This window comes from Fringilla coelebs, assembly GCF_963513975.1.
Source record: "Fringilla coelebs genome assembly, chromosome: 8".
Lineage (NCBI taxonomy): Eukaryota > Metazoa > Chordata > Aves > Passeriformes > Fringillidae > Fringilla > Fringilla coelebs.
In genome coordinates, this window is record NC_140066.1 from 23791614 (window position 1) to 23811803 (window position 20190).

Genomic DNA, 20190 nt, shown 5'->3' on the forward strand with positions numbered 1-20190 from the left:
CTTCTCATGAAAGCTCTTCCCAGCCTTTGTATCAACTGCCTTACGCTTACACTTCCTGTGGTGAAATCACAGCACGAAATTGGAATAGCAAAGCTATTTCCACGACAGTATCTGCTGATGACAAGCACAAGTTTATAACTTTTCCTTGGATCAAGGAGTAAGAAGATTGAGATAGATATTAGAACTAATATCAATAAATTAAAAATCAAAGGGAAAGCATGCTTACAAAAAATATATTTTTCAAAAAGTGCAAGTGCTTCTATTATTTGAGGTTGTCTAGTTTAAAGCCTCTTTAGAAATTTTACTGTGCATTTTAGGTTTTTTACCCCCTTGGTATTTTTCAGAGTCCAAAAAGCATATATTACACCTGCATCATGACACTGGTAATATAAGACTGGTCTGTTGGCCTCAGAAGTAAAAGGAAAACAGAACAGCCACACAATCCTCTTCCTATTGTTCTCCCAACCCACATAAGAAACAGAAACTGATGCCATGCCCCATAGGTCAACAAACTTGAGCTCTGTGAGACAATAATTGCAGAGTTGATATTCCTCTGAGACACCTTGCCTCCGGCTCAGCAAAGTTTAAATCAAGAAAACAGAAGCTTCAGTGTCCCAACTGACCTTCACTGGAGTGGACTTGAGGAGAGAGAGAGAAACAGTCTCTTGGAGAGAAGCTCCAAAGCACACATTACCCTTGCAGCACATCACTCATTCAAAGAAATGGCTTGCAAATACTAAGATTTCGTGCCCATCTTCTAATAGGTGTTCAAGCTCTGTCAGCAAGTTGACAGCAGTAAGCAGCTTGCACAAGCATATTACTACCTACTGCTTCTAAGATACTGACACAAGACTGGAGACCATTAAAATCATCCTGTTAGGACCTTCAATGAAACTCTCATATTTTAAGGGGATTTGCTGATGCAGCTTTTCATTCTCACACTCTGCTCAAGTGACTTGGCTCTTTGTTTATGTTGGGCTCACAATACCACCTTGAAGATCCCTTCACCACCACGTTTTGTCATTTCCCAACTGCAGTTGCCATGACAACAGGATGCAGCTTATCTGTGCTGTTTTCATATTTCAGTTTTTGTTGCCATAACAACATATTCTGGCTTTCTACAGAAACAGCAACTTTAAGCCATGTATTCTCAAGGACACAGGATTCATCATATATGTTCATCAGAGAAGAGATCTGTACAGGGCATTTGTAAATTAAGCTATTTTTTCTGAAGGGGGATTTTTCACTCACAAAAGTGAAAAGCTGACAGCAATTGCTAGAGGCAGACTGCTGAGACATCTAAAGCCTGGCCTTTAATAATAGCCAGAGTAATATAGCACTAGGCCACTTCCGAGTGGGGACTCCCCACAGTGTCAGACTGTGTCAAACTGCACAATTGTTATGTGATGTGAGTAAGTGTCCATACTTGATTCACCCAGGCAGATCTGAATTAGATGCTAGATGCAATTCTCTTGAGTTTTAACCCAGTGGCCTCCCCATTATTACCAGCACCACCACCATGCAGCTTTGTGTTTGAAGGCCCATTTTAATTCTGTAATTCAAGCTGTTGTTGTAGATCTGTTTTCAGACTCTGACCCTCTTCGCTTCCAGGTGACTGCATTTTGAACTTTTATTTACAGGAAGTGCACATTCATCAGACTGGTGAGAAAATGTTATACAAACACAGCATGCATAAACACAAAACAGTGATGGCTATGAGGGGTATCAGCTAACATGGCACTGTAACTTCATTACACCCTCATTTATGTACTTCACTAATGAGACAAGCACAGGTGTCTAACACGGTCCCTCACATGAGATGAATAACAATAATACAGTCCAACCTGCTTTAGCCATGCTTGGTATCCAGAAGATATAAGTTGAAATCCATCTTTTGGCATGTGTATTCGGGGCTAGGAGAGAATAGACATAAAGAGAGACCTCCTTTTACACTGGGACCTAGCTAACCTAAGCCTAAATTCTGGAGCACTTTAAACAATGCCGATTTTTTTAAGCGCCATATGAAGTTTTAGTCCCCAGATTAGTTCTTGTTTACATCTGCTTCAAGAACACTTTTTTAACAAAGCCACCATTTTTATGTTTGCCACCATTTTACATTTCAGTTCAGTATATATAGGTTTGTTTTTTTTTAATTTCCACAAAAATGCACTTGGATAAGCACAGCCTCTGTGGTGGGTGCAACAGCAAAGACTAATGGTCATTAATGCTTTTGATGCTACATAAAAAGCAAATGGTGTCAAAACAGCAGTAGTCAAGCCATGAGTGTTTTCACAGTTACCATCCTCAACATGATCACACCAGACACTGGACAACATGAAGAGATGACAGAAAATTCCTGAAGAGGTGCAGCCTTAATACCAGGGTAACAGGTTATTATACTTACACACAGCCATAAATTATGCCTCAAATCGACAGACAAATATAATCTCCCCCCCCCATTTACTGTTTTCATGGTTTATTGGATTGAAGAAAATGCAAGACACCTAATTGCTCTAGAAGCACAAAAGATATATAGCATAACTTACGAGAGGAAAAAGTATGCAACAAACCCCAAAACACTGTTTGACATGACACTTATTTGTAGTTCAAAGATACTCCCTTATTTAGGTGGATTCAAGTGTTCCCCCTCCCTCCAAAAACAGGAGATGCTTAGAAATTAAAATCACATCTAAAGCAACAGGACCAGATAGAACATCCACAAACACCAAAAGATTTTTCTTACCCCATGAAACTACTTCACAATCCCTTTCTTAACTCACAGTACTTCCCCTCCAAATCAGATGTGCGCCCCTACCACTCACTCCTCCTGGAAGGCTGGAAAACTCATCTTCAGAATGCCTCTATTGAAGATAAGCTTACTCTCACTTGTTCTTGAGTCAACACAATATTTAGTTTGTACAAACTGCATCCACTTTGGTACTTGTAATGCCAAAAAATACGATTTGTAGGAGAGAAAAAAAGTGTTACGGCTGAATGACAATCTTCACACCTATGGTGGGCAAACTTGGAATTTCAAAATAAAATAAGAACTAGAATGGACTAAAATCTTGCCTCTAAAGAGAAGTACACACTCAGGATTTTGCAGTATACTTTAAGCACTTGTTATTTTTGCTTCTCTCCAGTTTGAATTTAAATCCTCCTAAATCTTTCAAAGTAGTTGTAAGATTATGCCCTGGTGTCCTAGCCAATGATCTCAGTTGAACATGAATTTTAATAACCACCATTGTGCTGATAAATTAAAGTCAAGTATGTCTGGTTACTGCATTCACCTGCTGCGTTTGCACTTGCAATGCTTAACACATTAACAAACTATGTTTTAGGAGACAAGTAGAAGCATCATCCTCCAAGACCTAAGCCTTCCTTCAGCACTAACTTCATGGGTGGTTAGTCTCTCTACAACTGTAAAATGGGGACAACACTTATTTAACCCACCTCACAGGTTTGCTGAGAGGAGCTCTTGACATTTCTGTGTGCTTTGGAAATGGAAGAAACTATATGAAGTGCTGCATATCTAGCAAGAACACTACAGAAATATATATGTTACTTCTGGCTCAAGTGCTTCAGTGTCTTTTTTTCAAAGTAGAACAGCCCAATATGTATCTATCCAGGAAAAAAAAAATAAAAGTCCTCATAAGCAGAAATAACAATCATTTGAAATCAGTGTAACAAGTAGAGAGACCTGAATACCAGTCTCAGATGTGCCCAAGTTCACACAACAAATTGTTTTGATTTTAGAATCAAATTGCATTCACAATAAATTGTGAAAAATTACTTCATTTGTTTCTGGTTCTGTCACCTAACCTACAAATTAGAAGATAACAGTCAAGGTTTTCAGAGCAGCAGGCTGCTTAACATTTGCTAGCCCATCAGGCCAGAGCAGTCTAAAAACCTGATTTAAAGACACTGACTTGAACCATTTAATTTGAAGACCCTGGTCCTGCAAATATGTAAGTGTATTTACAGATCTGTTGCCAGCAGTAGGATTACTCTTCAAGAGAAGTGTTTCCAGTAGTAAAGATAATTTCTATTTAGACAACTCTTATCAACACAATTTTTTGTGACTCAAAAATAAAGTTGCTTGAGTATTTTAATAAAAGCAATCAGGACTTTTGGCAGATTAGCAGCTACTGTAAACTCAATTTATTTTTCAATGCTGGCAAGTGAAATATAAAAATAGGAGAAACTAAGACCCACCACTCATCCTCAATACTGTATTTGTCAGAGGTATGTCTCCTCTGCATTTGCTAAACCTGCTCACATTTGAGAAGAAATGGGGGACTACACAGAAGAGAAGCAAATTTTACCAGTATTTACAAGGTATGTGTGTCATCACCCACATACTGCTGCCATTAAAGTGGGATATTTGCACAAGTGAACCCCCATTTACATCAAAATAAGCTCAGTAGAAAAGCATAATTTAATTAAAATTTCTCAGATTGATGACTGGTTGTAACAGTTTAGCCAATCTCCTCAATTCTGAATTTCTGTGGTTTTCCAAGGCACACTGTAAATGACCCCTAGGAATGCATTCTTCAGCAGAGAAAGGCAATTAAAGTAATACATCTGGTTAAAATATTCTGAATTGCCGTACCCCAATGACAGCAGACAGGACTGTAAGAGGACTGTCAATTTTAAAAAATTAAATAAAATTGCCCATCTTTCCCCCAGCCTTAAAAATATGTGGGATCCAGAACACGGTCTTGTTTGGAAGCTGTATTAATTTATAAATCAACACTAAAATCTTGCATGATTATGATCCATTCAAAGCAATTCCACCAGCAATACAATTAATTGCCCAGCAAGACCTACTCATTTTTGTATTTTCATGAGCACACATCATTTATACTCATGGTTCAATACCATTCATAAGCACAGTATTTTCTCTTAGCATCTGCTCCAGCATTTTCCTTGACTAGAAGTCAGGCTGCCAGAGGAATTTTGCTCTCTTTTTCAATAGCATCAACAGTGATTGCTTTCTTCAAAAAGTAACTCTGAAAGCACTCTAACTGCTAATTTATATCATGCTATTTTGTGAATATTTCACATTTTGATTTAGGTCAGTGACTAATTTGTAATATAACTTAGTTTACTTCCTTTTCCAAGACTTTTATGTTTATTATTGAGGCCTTGCTTTAAAAATGAGCCTTCCATTATCCCAGATGGCTTATTCCACAACCATCAGCACCTTACTCACAGTTCTGAAATGCAATTTTATTGTGTATGAAATCTTAATTCTCTCTCTAGTCTTTCTGGTGTCCACAGAACTTGTTTTCTATATGTTAGCCATATATTAAAATTATACATATTGCATCTGTCTACAAACTGGGGAGTCAAAATAGCTTACTTTGCTCATCTCTTTGTCTGCAACCCCTGACTTTTTTTCCTTTAGTAATATACTCTTCCATTTTTAATCCATTTGATTTCTGCAGTCCCTAGCAAGGCCCAGAACAAGAGAATGATTCTTGAGAACAAGTCAGTAATTTAAAATTCAGTGGGACCCTCTCCACTCTCTACCAAGGCTGATTTTCAGAGGACATTTAATTACAGGCTTGAGTTCCTATTTTCTAAGCCTAAACACAACCCCTGAAGGCTTACAAGATTTGAGTCACAGCTGGAGCTGTGGTTACTATACAGTTTAAATATCAGCCTCTTTACTGTGCAATTTGTTTCGAAAATCAAATCAGATGCTGTGTCATAAACAAGTGCTAATTAAGTACTGAGCGGAAATTGGGCTTTTTTGTGCAAGAAGGGTTCTTAAATATCTTCACTTCCATAAGAAAGGATAAATATGTAAAGAATGATAATTATAAAAGGAAACCTACTATGGTACTTCCAAGGCAGTACTGCTGCTTCTCCATTTCATCTGCTTCCATGTAAGAAGAAATAAGGGAGGGGGAAAATTGAGACCTATATGAAATATATATGTACTAAGGATCTTATTAATCTGATCATACCACCCATAATGCTTGCTGTTCCCTCAGAGAAGACATTCACTCTGGGTTTCCATCACATAGGATTTAAACAAGCAAACTAAACCCTTCTCTCTCCATCACTGCAAAACAATAATGAAGCTACTTATATTACCATTTCTTTTAAGTTATGATCTACACACAGTATTTATTTGACAACAGCATTGAATTCATTAGATATAACACCTTGTTTGATAAATATCAAGTGAGGAACAGGAATAATGCATTTTAAGACTCTGAAGGTTGACTCTGAGTAACAATATTCAGGACTCCATTAACTAACAGGCTGTCGGCTACAAAAGCAGAATTAGATCTGTCAGTCACTGACATGAAAGGGCATGGCCAGTTGCACTGAAGATTGTCCAGTGGAGATGACTTCCACAGCAAAGGAAAGTATCCCCTGTGGCCTAGAACTTGTAATGAGTTTGCATCCATTACAGCAATAAACTGAATTCCTATTACAGAATATACAACTTCATGGCCCAAACAGATCCCTGACTCTACTGCCCAGAGCAATATTCAAAATAAGGCAGAGTTAGATCTGTGGACTCCAATTCAACAAAACCAAACACACAATTTCAAAATCGTTCATTGTTATTAGGAGAAAAACCCATGAGCTATCTGATCCTAAAAGCTTAAGTTGCCAATATTTAAGTGTGCCCTTTGTGAGATTTTGTAGAAAGAAGGAACAAACACTGAGTCAGCTGACTGTCAGGTCTCACAGTTTGATACAAGCTCCTTCAGAAGGACACAGCACTCTTGAACAGTAGGTTCTGACTGCCTGTGAACTTAATGAGTTCACTGCACGTGGTGAACATGGCTACTCCAGCTCTTTAATGAATCTGCCTGAGCTCCTCAACTGAGATCTGCTCAAAACCAACTCCCACTGGAGAGTGCCTATTTATACAACTTGACAGGTAAATAGATGCAAGGTTTTTTTATATCCTTCAAGAGCAGCAGCAACCAGGTAAACTACTTCTGTAACATGAAACACCTGGATACCTTCTTTAGGGCTCACAAGAATACTAAGTTAAGGTACTGAAAACCAAATGGAGACCCATGACAGCACTCCATTAATCTCTGAACAAAGTAACAGCAAGATCCACAAACATGCTTACTCTAGCAGTGTGGAGATTCTCTTTGTGCCCACGCTTGATTTCACAACCATTTGACACTTTAAGTATGAAATTCAAGTGCTATATCCAGCCTCATTCAAGACTGCAAGATCTGTGGTGAAGACCATTTCTCATGCTACTTCTTGACTTTGTGCCAGGTAAGTATCCAACAGGAACAGTGACATTCACAGTGCAAGCATTTATGTATAAAACAGCAGCTGGAAGCTAGTCCAGAGATCAACAAAATGAAGCTGCTGCCTTCCAAGTATTGTGTCTCGTTTTTTAAGTCCTTAGAAAAGTCAGAGAGCTCACCTGGATTCTGATTTTTCACTGAAATTCAGAGCATCAGGAACAGAAAGTCCTGTACTTCAAAAAAAAATACAGCCAAGGCAAACCAAATTAAGTTTGGAAAATGACAATCTCCATAATCAGCCTAAGAAGCTACAGTATTAACTTTCACCTTCCCAATGTCCTGCTGAATTTTAGGTAACAGACAAAAAAGCATGCAGGAGAGATGGGTTACACGTCTGTACCAACTATCCTGGAAGGAAATCCACAGTTCACACATTGAGCAGACGAATTTGTAAAGGAAATACCATTTCTTTTCTAAAGAGAACGAGACACTTTGAAGAGCACACTTCAACACTCCACCACATTCTCTGCTTAGCCACTGAGCTCTTGTGTTCTGAGCAGGCTCGAGCACTAACCAAACATTTTCCTGTTCAATAAAGTAACCAAAACACTTCCTTTTTGCAGGAATGGCCATTCTGTCCAAATACATTTCCCTTAAAAAGCACTCTGCTACAATTACAATGCAGGACCTTTTTAACCATCAGAACTAACTTGGAATCTGTAACTAATTGACTCAAAAACTTACCAAAATATATTAAATTCTTTTCCTTATGTAAATACCCTGTGCCAAGTTCAGCTTCATGACAGTTCTCAATTCTTGGCATAGGATGCAAATGTTCCTTCGCTTGGCTCAGCTAGAGCAAACTCCTCCTTCAACCAAGAAACACCAAAGCATCACCTCCTGCCTTGGAGGACTACAATGCCAGAATGAACCAGGGGCAACGGCAGCAGCTGAAAACACCTAATGGGCGGCCCCTGGTAGCATCCTCACACAGAACAACCATCTGTAATTCTAACCAGAGTGAACCTAAAATGTTGCAGAAATGGCTGGCCAAAAGAGAAAAAAACAATGCCAAAACACAAACAGTATGTCTCCCAAGAAAGGGCATCTACTGAGACTGAGTACTGATAACTATTGCCAAAACGAAACAGTCACCATGGGAGGCTAAGTAAATCTACTCCCAATTTAGAACAAATGAGAATTAGTGCTAGACTAACCCAATCTTCTTCTTTAAGAAGATCACTGAAGTCCAGACAAATTAGAAGTAGTTAAGCATTTGATAGATGACATGTAGGAAGTTACTAGTTAAAATGAAGAGGATTAGGATTAATACCAGAGTTATAAGGAGGCTAAGAAACTAAAAACTGCAGAGCATCACAGGAAATTTGGAAAAAGGAACCATTAAGCTGTACATAGAATGACCCTTGTTGATATCTATTATTATTTTTGAAATTAATGTTAAGTATTCTCACTAATGGCTAAAATACTCAAGAATTACCAATGTGCTAATGAAATTAAAGAGACATCATAAATATATAGGACAAAGCATCCTGAAGATTTGGTAGCAGAGCCGACACATTAGGCATATAAATCAAAAAGTTACATTATTCCATTATAAATTAGGAACTCAGGAACTGAGAAGAGGGAAAGAAGCCCTAGGATATGTTATTCATTAGATAATTATGGTTCACCCGTAAGATGTGCCACGGAAATGGCAAATACTACTATAGGATAGTGTATAAAGTAAAAAATTCCCAGAAGAGAGGAATTAGGATCACTGCTTTAGCACAAGGAATCCATAAAATATTTCCTGGAATGTTCTATACAGCTCTGATCATTTGTGTTTCAGGGACACATCAAATTTTGCAGCTGTTTAAAAGGGTCTACTAAGATGATCAAAAGTTCCAGGAAATGTCTTACAACAGAAGGAAAAATAAATTAAAGAATGCTGGTTTAGCCTGACCAGATCCAGCTCAGAGCAGAATATGATTGCTCTCCACAAGTATCTGCAGATGAACACAGGGAAACAAGGAGAGCTGTTTAAGCTCAAGGACACTGGCATATGAACTAATGAGAATGAATTAGCCATGAATGGAATTAAGCAGGAAAATAAGAACTAGGATTCTGACTTTCAAAGTAGTCAAATTTGGAATAGCTCTGCAACGGCATAGCAAAGAGAATTCCACTTAGTATTCCACTGCTTTCACTAGTTTGTGAAAGCTTTAGAGATTACTTTGGTTGCCAATACCAGACTTGAACCCATGCTCCACAAGACCTATTCCAGTCCAACACTGGCACGTGTCTTCTCACTGATGGGCCCTTTATCGTCCCCACTTCAGTTCTTATGTTAAGGTCAGGACATTACAGGAATACTTTCTTGTCAGTAAAAAACTTGCAGGGTATTTATGCTTGCTTATAACAACAGCTGTAACAAAGTACTAGAACAACACACTTCACTAGAGTCATCGTAGTCAAGAAAAGGAAAAATAAAAAGGAAAAAGTTACAAAAAGAATAGGGAACCAGATTTTTCTCCTTTTGAATATATTAGCAACAGAAAACACCTTCTATCATGTTTGAAGAGGCTATTAACATTATTTGGATTTCTTTCTGTTGAGATGCCTCTAAGACTCATCTTCTAAAACAAGATCAATCCATCATTTCTTGAGACTACACCCCCTTCTCATTGTTCTAATTTGCAGGAGATGAATGATAGCTGGCTGCATTTCTCAATCACGCTGACAGTTTTGGCAAAAAAGAATGAAGGGCATTGAGCAGTCCCAATGAACAACCCCCCTGGAGAATTGCCAACATCTTCCTAATAGACAGAATTCGAGGCCAACTATCCATAAACTAAAAGCAACTCCCACCTAAACACTGCTCCATTCTGTATTGCTCTCACAATAAATTACAGATGATGTGTGTAGAGAGAGAGACTGACTACATTGTATGACTTTCATGATAGACCATTTTTCTCTGAAACAACTAGAGACTGTTCTGGTTCCTCTATGGGCAAGCATGAAAACATTCAGACTCTTTTCTAGTCAGCATACAGTCCAGCCCTGATTAGTATCCAAGCAAAGACTGCCAACACCTTTCTCTACAGTGTTTCATCCATCCCACTATATTTGGGGGAAATTCTTTAAATTCTGTAAGAATAACTATGTTCAAAGATGGAAATACCATGAGCGAGTATTCCTACAATTGGAAAAACCCCATCCAGGGCACAAAGCCAGCTGACAAAATTCACACCAGAGCTCTGCATTGGCTGGTGTTGCCCAAATTCCCTCTCTACCATCTTCTTCAGGTGCTTCTGAAGAAGATAGGTTCATCTAGACTACTCTTAAAAGAACACACTTATTATTGCTCTGCTAACATAAAACTGTAGTTAAGAACTTCTTCATTCCTTTGTAGTATGCCCCTGCAACCTTTCCCTTCTCAACATGGGATGAAGCAAATTAAACCAGCATTAGGCCTTTTTGCTGCTTCTAGTCCAAACTGGTTACTCCAATGGATTCTGCCAAGAGGCTGCATGTCTCCTGCCCACAGACTGGAAACACTTCTGTCTTTCCCTCAAAAAGAGTAGAAAGGCCCCTTGCTGAGCTTTCCCATTCTTCCTCATTCTCTCCTTTCCATTGCTCTCATCAAAATGACTGCACAAGACCCTGTTTTAGCAGTGGGGGAAGGAAAATTAAATCAGATGTTTCTCAATTTTTAGTACAGAGGAAGACTAAAAGTAGCTAGAGAGAACAAAATTATGATCATTCATTTGTTTCCAAGCAAAATCATTGTGGAAAAGTGAAATAATTTAAAACTATAAGTCATCATGTCTGCCTCTGAACCCTTCTGCCACCCCAGCTAACAGATCTGGCTGTGCATGCACAGTGGCAAATAGGCTGAGCACCCATTGGTTAATGGGACCATGGAACTTGCACATCAAAGAGAAAAAAATGAATTTTAATGCAGTTTTTAGAAATACTTGTCATTGTTTCAGCATTGCCATTTAGTGAATGGGACCGATTTCTCTCTCAGTAGGGGATGATATTTTAATGATGTAACAATGTACTTCCCAGAAGAAAGACAAGCCTCATGAGGCAGATTAAAACTAAGAATATTCAGATCCCATTAAAATCAGACAGTTTCAAGCCATTTTTAAAATTAATTTTGTTTAATGATAAAATGGGTTATCTTAATAGGTGGCTAGCCAATTGTAAAATTAACCAAAACATGGTCAGAAGCACAAGGGTAGCTATTAGAAGAACTGGTTTCTTTGTATTCTGCCTCCTATTATCAGTGTACCATATCACCCTACACAAATTCCTCCAGCCCATGACCCCTGGCAAATTTCTGAGCTTCAGCTTTCTCTTTCTGCAAGCAGGGGTAGAATTTGTCCAACACCAGAGTTCCTCAGCACCTCAGATAAACTGGCATTAGAAAGCTCTGTTGTTTAATAAGCAGGAAATATTTAATGCAATTCCCAGGATGTTTATTTTCAACCATTTCTGTGGTATCAAGAAGTTTTTCACAGCACTAATCAGTACCCTGTCAGGGAAACAGCTTCATGTTTGATTGCTTATTAATTGTATTTTGAGCACTTACTCTTTAGCTGCAGCCACTGGACGCTGCTATGCTACAATTAATTTCCAGCTTCCACAGCTGAACACACAGTGGATTCAGCCCTTCTGTGCATAATCACTTATAATGTATAAAGAATAAACCTTGTTGAGCATCTCCTGAATTGTAAGGAAGAAATGAGGAAGACTGAAGAAAACTCTCAGTACTGGAAATACCAGTTAAGCTTGCTATTGAGGACAGTTAAATATTACACACATGCATGGAGTTTAAGATGATGCAATACAAGCAGACAAGGAAGTGAGAAAACAGCCTATTCCATCTGCATTGATGAATTTAGCAGGAAAATTTTTATACAAAAAATCAAGTTGCTCAGATTGCTGGTTTTGCTGATCTTAAATGTAACCCTAAATACTGTTGACGATTGAGAAAATGAGTATGACAAGAATATATGACAACCCATACAGATGAAAAAGTTAGTGGAGCCCTTCACACAATACTTAGTGAGAATTCCTAAATTCCAGTATAAATTACTCTTGTTGTAGCAGAAAATAAGTATCTTTCATTAGCATGTTTTATAATCCAAACTACCAGCACAGTAAAATCCATAGAAAACAAAATAATGGATGAACACATTCACTTGACAAACATATCCACTCAACATCTGTATGTCAGGAAATACTTTCTGATCCCCACTTTAAATGTTTTTAGAGTGCAAAGTGAATTTTAAATGAGACCAGACCAGGAAGTTTCCTCAACCATTTAACTTTTTTCTCAAGTCATTATTTCTGCTACCTCGGAAGCCGCTAATACTGAAAATAAAGAAGAAAACAACATAACTTTATATTTCATCTCATTTATGGCCCAGACATCAGAGCTTGGAGTATTTTCATGGCCAACCAAAGATGATCATTTGATTTTTTTCTTCATTAGGCACCTCTTAAAGAGCTGATCTCTGAACACTGTACATTCCTACCTTACCTCCAGACATGATACACAACTATGGAATAAAATTAATTTTTTTCTTTTAAAATCCTCATCACCTTTTTGTATATCACAAACCATTTTAGGATTCTGAGAATGTTGAGGCCACCACACATCTCGTATCTTCCAAAGATATTTAGGAAGCCCTTCGCCTAACCAAACTTCGTGGTTAGAACAGTCTGCTTTATCTTACTAATGAGAATGATAATTTAGTACCAAATACTCAAGAGGAATTATAGCTCTGCTGACTGGCAAATAATTTGCCAAGGCAGATTAGTTTAGCTGCATAAAATAAATATCCACCTGCACATACTAGCACTAATCAGGGCGTGAAATTAAACTTTTTATTCAGTGGGAAATAACTGCTGCAAGGCGGCGATTTAGTCTGAGAAGCAAATATTAAGGTCAGCCTATTCTCTCTGATGTTTATAGTACATATTACAGTGAGGAGAGCATGGTGCAACAAATTTGGCTTTTTAAGTCTATGAAACGAAATACTTCAGTGATGCGATAGCAAATTTGCCATTTGCTTTTCTAATTGCATACATTTAATGGAGCAAAGTGGCTGAAATGAAACATTACCAGAGAAGTGAGGGTGAAGTTACTGAAGTACCAAAGGCCTGCATCAAATGCAGAAAAATCTACAGCATGAAGTTTGGGGTAGAAGAAAATTAATCAATGTTTTCCATATAATATATTAGTGCCAACAAACACCCAAAAAACCAGGATGCTATTTCAGTACCATTGGAAAAACTGGTAAGTGCATGTGTAATATTCAAGCAGGATTTGCAACCCCACATTTAAGAAGCAATGCTCTGCTATCCCAGCTTACAAAACTATTCTCACTGCTTTCATGACTTCCTTGCTTTGGATCCCCAGGGTTCTCTGCCACAATGTCCCTGACACGAATATGTTACTGGGAAGACTGTAAAATTCTCAAAAGATTTTTTTAAAAATAGCTAACAAATAACAGATCTTAAAAATTCTGGTCCTATTGACACCACGAATAACATAGGTTCAGTGCAAGCAGAGTCTCTTTTAAAGTATAAGCCTTTGTTCATCTGTTCCATATATATACATGCACACAACAGGAAAAAAATTTCCAACTTTATTACCTTGCAGCCTTCTATTACACTGACTATTCTTTGGTATATTACCTGCCAGTTATGTGGGAGGTCCTACAAACATGCAAATATAAAAATTAATGAACTTCAGAGTTTTCCCTCACTAAAAAATAAAACAACTCACAACCAAAAGAAAACCAACCACCAAACCTCCCCCCCTCAAAAAAAAACACAACCAAAAAGCAACCCACAGATGAATCTTAAAACATAACCAGAAGGCTCTATTTCTCCTGTGAAACTGGAAAGCCCATCAGCAGCTCCTAGAATCTAATCTGACCATTCAAAACCAAAAGGAAAATGGTATTTTGGGAGTGAAACAGAAAAAAACCACAAAGAGCACTCAGGCTAACTTCTTCCTATTCATGAGCCAGGAAACTAGGAAAATTACTGCAAATTAATTAATTCATAAAAACTGAGAAAGTGAAACTCTTTTAAGTATCAAGCTTTTGCCTCTCAAATAGTCCTACATGAGACCCCAAACTGGTCAGGTACTGTTCCAAGCACTGCTAATTAAACACAACTGAAATTGTCACTAGTCCATTCAAGAAAACAGATGTCGCTTCATAGAGCTTTGATATTTTTCTTAAATACCTTTCAAAATGAGGAACAAAAAATATGAACTCTTATAAAAAGGGCTTTATTGTATTTTTATAGCATATTACATACCTTGTAACAATCATTCTGTTAAGTGTGAATGTCAGTTTTATTTTCTGTCCCTTTTTTCTTGGCTATTTACAAGCTTTGTAAGAATCGTTCCTTAATTAAGTCTAAACATAGTTTTATATAAATGGATTCCTGGAATTAAAAACGTTCAGACTTAAGAAATGATTGTTACAGAGACTGTAACAGGCCGTAAAAAAGAATGCCACTTTAAACAAAGATTTCTCATTTTAATTAAAAAGATAATCATCAGAACATTCGTATACTTAACAGAACCATTTGAAGCTACTTTGAAAAAATATCTACTATTCTATGCAGGCTTATGTAGTTTACTATATATGACATTTAATCAAAGTCTCAGTTGGGCCTATCACATTCATACTTTCAATACTGTATCTACTGTTTCAAATACTTACTCAAACTTGAAAGTTACTTACTGAGCACCTCGATTACTTGTTCTTTTGTAAATGACTGACTATGGAAATCCCATATTCCTGAATGCATAAAAGCAAAGCTCTCTATGGCAGGGGTTTTGGGTGGGACTTTTGTGTGCATTTTTTTAGGTTAATGGGCACATTCCCCTCTCTCTTTAGCTTGTGCATCAGTTTCTTACAGGCTGTACTTTATAAAGAGTGTACTTTCATCAGCAGGACTGTACAAAAAAATAAAAGAGGCTGAAGTGAACTAAGACAGGTTCCACTCTGGTAAAATCCTTGCTGCAGCTGCAGAACACTGGACTACTTGATTTTAAAGATTGACTTTAAATCTATCAACCATCTTTCATTCAAAAAAGAAAAAAAAAACTACCAACAAAACTTTTGAAAGATGATGTGCAGAACACATGATACAAGACACTCATTCACCAGCAAAAACAGTCTTCCCTTGCAAGCAGTTGCATAGTATTGTGTAGTGTTAATACACAGCAATTTAATATCTGGAATAAATTAGGTCTTATTAAGACATAGAGATAAACTGAGTAAGCAAATGAAATTAAAGAAATTACTTAAACCTTAAAATATTAGATTATACATATTGTACCTGAGCACAGATAACCAGGAAACTGTAGCAGATATCAGTTAAATGCAATACTGTTTCACTGGCAAGCAACCCAGCCAACACCCGCCAGTGAGAAGGCAGCTGCCCTCTACTCCCATAAAAAAGTTGCACAGACATGAGCAGACAGAAAAACAACAGAGTACTGTTTGTCTTTCAGAGCACCACATATATATGCTTTAAAGAAAAATAATTTCATTCATAATATTAGCACTGGATAAAGCTTTCCCATGACATCTTTCTGTTAGAGTTGGACATTAAAATGAAAATCAAATCACCAGGACCATTGCCTGGTACATTGTGATTCAAAAGGGCTGCTCAAAGTCAATGTCAAAAATTAAGTCCTAACGTTTTTAAGTGGAAACAAGGTATTATTTTCTAGAGGAGCATAAACAAACTACCACCTAGAGGGTCGCTTTTCAATATGAAATGAAACCTACCCAAAACATGTATCAGAACCAAAACTGTCTCTCCTGCCTTTGATAATAGGCCTCATAGCTCTAAAATGTATTTGAATATTCACCTACAATGCTCCTTGGGATGCTCTCAGGAAAATAATCAATAATTAATAGCAAAGCCCACCTCAAGTCAAACTGTGAGCCACCTAATAAGAAGATGCAAATGGAGCACATGACACATTCTGATGGACAAGGTAATCCACTGTGAATGATTCAGCATTAGCTGATCTGCTACCTCTGTGTGGATAACTGTACCAGTGCCACTACTGCAGTGCCTGAGCACTGCCTGAGTGCTGCAAGGCCCAGAAAAGACATTTTCGGGGAGGGCCAAGCTGATACTTGCAACTGATTCCTAATGTATCCTGATGTATCTATCTGTGCCACCCTTCCAGGAACACCAGAAGACCCCTCCCAGGTCTGACAAACACTTCACCAGCAGAATAAAAGGAAGAACCACATTCTGGACTGATGGACACTAAAGCAAAAGCCTGGGATGTGCTTAACAAAACCTTTGCTTACTCTACTCTCAACCTGTAAGCAAAAGAACCCTAAAAAGTTCAGAGTGGACAGAGGGAAGCCACATCTTTCCCTGCAGGTTTTACAAGCATTTTGCATACAAGAGGCACTTTAATAAAACATGAAAGAATGTGGGTTAGCTTTTATCTCTCAGTGCAGAATGGTCTTGATAATTCTTCCCTTTATCTGGTGCTCTTAACAGATGCATATCCCAGAAGAGCAGCTTCCTCTCATGGGCATGCCTCTCCCCAGTGTCAGGGAGCTCTATTGTTGGAGTCCATCAATATCTATTGTTGTCCATTTATATCATCTATTGTTGGAGTCCATCATCATCCTGCCAGCTGCAGGATGGACAGGGATTCCCTCAGCCTCCAGGCCCAATCTTACAGACAATCTCAAACCACCTGGACTAAGCCCTTGAATGAGAATCTTAGCACAAGTGGTGAAAAAAGTGATGTATGAGAAGTCAGCATAGCATGTTCACAATGCTGTCTGGCAGCAGACAGGAATGTTTCAGCAGAAACTTTTTGGGATGTGAAACTCACTATCTAGAGGCAGGCTGTAATTACCAAGCTTGGCCAAACACAAGTGCAGCAGGATCTGGGACACTCCTTTGGCCAATCCCACACCAAAGATGGCCATTCATTATTACTAATTGCTATCTTGCTGATTTAGGTGTCCATTGCATTTTTCCACTTCACTTAGCTGAGACTCTATAAATCTGGCAAACTTGGAGACTACTAGCAAACAGATCAAAAAGTCTCAAGAGAGAAACAAGTTCTTCCAGATTAAAAACCAAAAGCCAAACAAGTGTATCGAAGCTCAATTAGAAATTAAAATTTGCAGTTAATGTTTCCTCAATTTCATTTTGGGCATATGTTCTTAAGATTTCATAGAATTCCTTGTTCCTGATGAGCTCAAGTTTAATTCTGTGCCACTAGAAGCACTAATCCAAAACCAACTTTTAGCAAGCGCTGCCAGTCATTTTAATTATATCCTTAGGGAAAGAACAGTTTGGGGCACCTGAAATTTACATTCAATTTAGTTGCCAACACTTAGTTTCCATGTCTAAATTTTACATTTCTGGCCAAAATGCTTAGAAATATCAACACATGAAGAAAAAAAGCTACAGTTTAAGTGCACAATGCCTCAAATCTATGGAGAGAGCCAGATTTGAAGAGCATCTTGATGCATGTACTGTTTTCCATACCAAAGGCCAACTCAAAACCTAAACAATGTACGTGCTCCCCGCAGTCCCTATCAGTGATATGCTGCTGCAGCATCAAGTAAAACATTCAAATGCCAGTATTTAGAGATCGCGCATAGAATGGGAGGAAAAACAAAATTACAGAGGGATGGTGAGCAGTACAGCAGGATAGTCTAAGGTGCACCAATAAAAAAAATCCAAGAATTACATGTGCAAAGCCTGCCGGTGCCTGTGGGCCCCTCTGCCAGGTCTTGCCTCACTCCAGTTTAACTTCTCCCGCTCCCAGGGGGTACCTGCAGCCGCCTCCCCCTCCTCCCGAAGCTCCCTTTGCCCGGATCGGGGCACCCTGCTCACCGCCCGCCCCGCAGGCAGGACGCCCCCTCCCCGGGCCCCGCTCGCCACCTTTCCCCGCCCGCCAGCCCAGCGCCCTCCGGCCCGGCCCGGCCCGGCCCAGCCCCGAGGCCCGGATCCCCTTCCCCACTGCCCCCGCTCCATCTCGCCCCCCCCCGCCCCGCAGCCCTCCATGGATAGAGGTGCCCACCCTCCCGCGCCGCGTTCGCCAACCCCGCGGCCCCTCACCATGAACTTGAGCGCCTTTTCCTGCAGGACGGCCTCGGCCGGGTCCATCGTCCTGCGGGGCCGGGCCGGGGCCGCCCCCCCGCTCAGTGAAGGCCGCAGCCAGCGCAGACGGGAACCTGCGCTACCCCGCGCCCCCCCCACCACCTCACCCCGCTGCCCGCACGGCGCGTGCGCCGCTCCGCAGGCCCACGGGAAATGGAGTCCCCGGCCACGTTCCTGGCAAAGGTCCGACCTGCCGGATAAAACTACAAATCCCGGCAAATCCCGGGCCCGGGGGCACACTGCGAGACGGCTGGGGCATGCGTTGTGTGCAGTGCAGAGGGCCGACGGGGGTTGTAGTAACGCCTAAGGGTGTGAGGCGCGGGCCGGGCCGGGGTGGGACGGCCGCGGCCGCTCTGGGCGGGCGGGCGAGGGCGGTGAGGAGGCGCGTCCTGCAGGTGCCGTGTGGGCAGTTTCCAGCTCCAGACCTTCCCGGGTGGAAGGTACGGCTGGCTCCTGAATCACGGCCCCGCGCTCTCAAATGCCCCCCAGGAGGGCTCGGCTGCTCCCACGCGTTGCTCCGGCCGCGCTCCGGGTTGGAGTCGATTGCTGCTGGTAAACCTAAAGTGAGCCCCGTGCTGCGGGTGCCCGAAATGTCTGGGGAAAAGTTACCAGACCGAAGGTCCGCAGGGGATGTGAAACAGGACAATTTGCATCACTGGAATGGATCAAGTATGCTGACATCATTCTTGAGAGATGTTTGTTTGAAGCCATCCTTTTTTTACATAAAAAGCCTCCTGTGCTGCTTTGGTGCCCTTTTTCTAATAATGTTTCTAGATCAATTTTCCCTGAAAATTGAACCAAGTTTTCTTTGTTGTACTAAGCAGCAAAGAGAGAGAAAAAGAATTGATCATCATTCCTTGACTAGCAGCTGCATATAGACTGGAGAATATTTACTATATCCCCTCTGTTCTCTGTTGCACACCCTACAAGACCAACTCACATGGCAGCCATTGTTTCTAATCCTCTTCTGTATTAAATTTGTCTCATCTCTTTCCAGTTTTTCTACATTTTTCACAATGCCCAAAAACTGAAGCTGCCTCGTATGGAGCAGCAGAGAGGAATTACTTCCTGTAGTTTTAATACCAACTATAAGACCCTGATAAGTTTTTACTTGAGCAAACTCAACACTGATTTCTAGCCAGTTTGTCATCTACTAAAACACTCGGGTTCTTTTCCTTGCTGCATTTATGTATTTGACTCTGCATTTTAAGTGAGATACTCAGAATTTCTTCCTGTTTAAATGTAAAGAATCCAGCCACAACCATCAGCACTTGGTTGCCCATACACAGTTCACACCCATTGTTTTCATTCCCGTGTTTGACACAGGAACAAAAGTGAAGTTTCAGGCAGGTACAAAACCTGTATCTCCTGAGTCCCAGCGGCTTCCCTCATTTTCTCTAAACACTCCATCTCCCCCAGATTTTCAGGCAGGATGATTAGAGAGAAAGCAGAGGATGCAGAGAACGTGCCCATTACTGGATTCCTCCCAGGGCCATGTGACTAGGTGGTGCCTCATGATCCAGTGCCAGGAGTGACCCAGCAGAGGTGGCAGGGAATGTCAGCCTTTGCAGGGTGTGATGCTGGCATGGTATACACTTCAGAGCAGTGGGCTAAGAGAAGGAGGAAGAGATAACCTGATGTTCCCCCTCTACAATCCCAGGGCATAGAAATCTCCCAAATCGAGCTCCCATGTCACCCGGACCAGAGGCAGCCATTCTTGGACTGACCCGGCCATGCTCCTGGCCGTCATGCTTTAAGC

The 20190-nt window shown here is 40.1% G+C and overlaps 1 protein-coding gene across 5 annotated transcripts in view; it reads right to left on the bottom strand.

The window, feature by feature from the left end:
* Positions 1-18516, bottom strand: part of BTRC (beta-transducin repeat containing E3 ubiquitin protein ligase) — a 115313-nt gene extending 96797 nt beyond the window's left edge. For 4 of the 5 annotated variants that reach the window (XM_084210313.1, XM_084210316.1, XM_084210314.1 and 1 more), the window contains exons 1-2: positions 18390-18516; positions 1845-1913 (exon numbers count right to left, since the gene is read on the bottom strand). In XM_084210313.1, the coding sequence (XP_084066439.1) occupies positions 1845-1913; positions 18390-18437 (117 nt within the window). In that variant the 5' untranslated portion in view covers positions 18438-18516. The remainder of the gene's footprint in view (positions 1-1844; positions 1914-18389) is intronic. The other variant, XM_084210315.1, reaches the window with a different exon arrangement.
* Positions 18517-20190: the final 1674 nt, after the last annotated feature.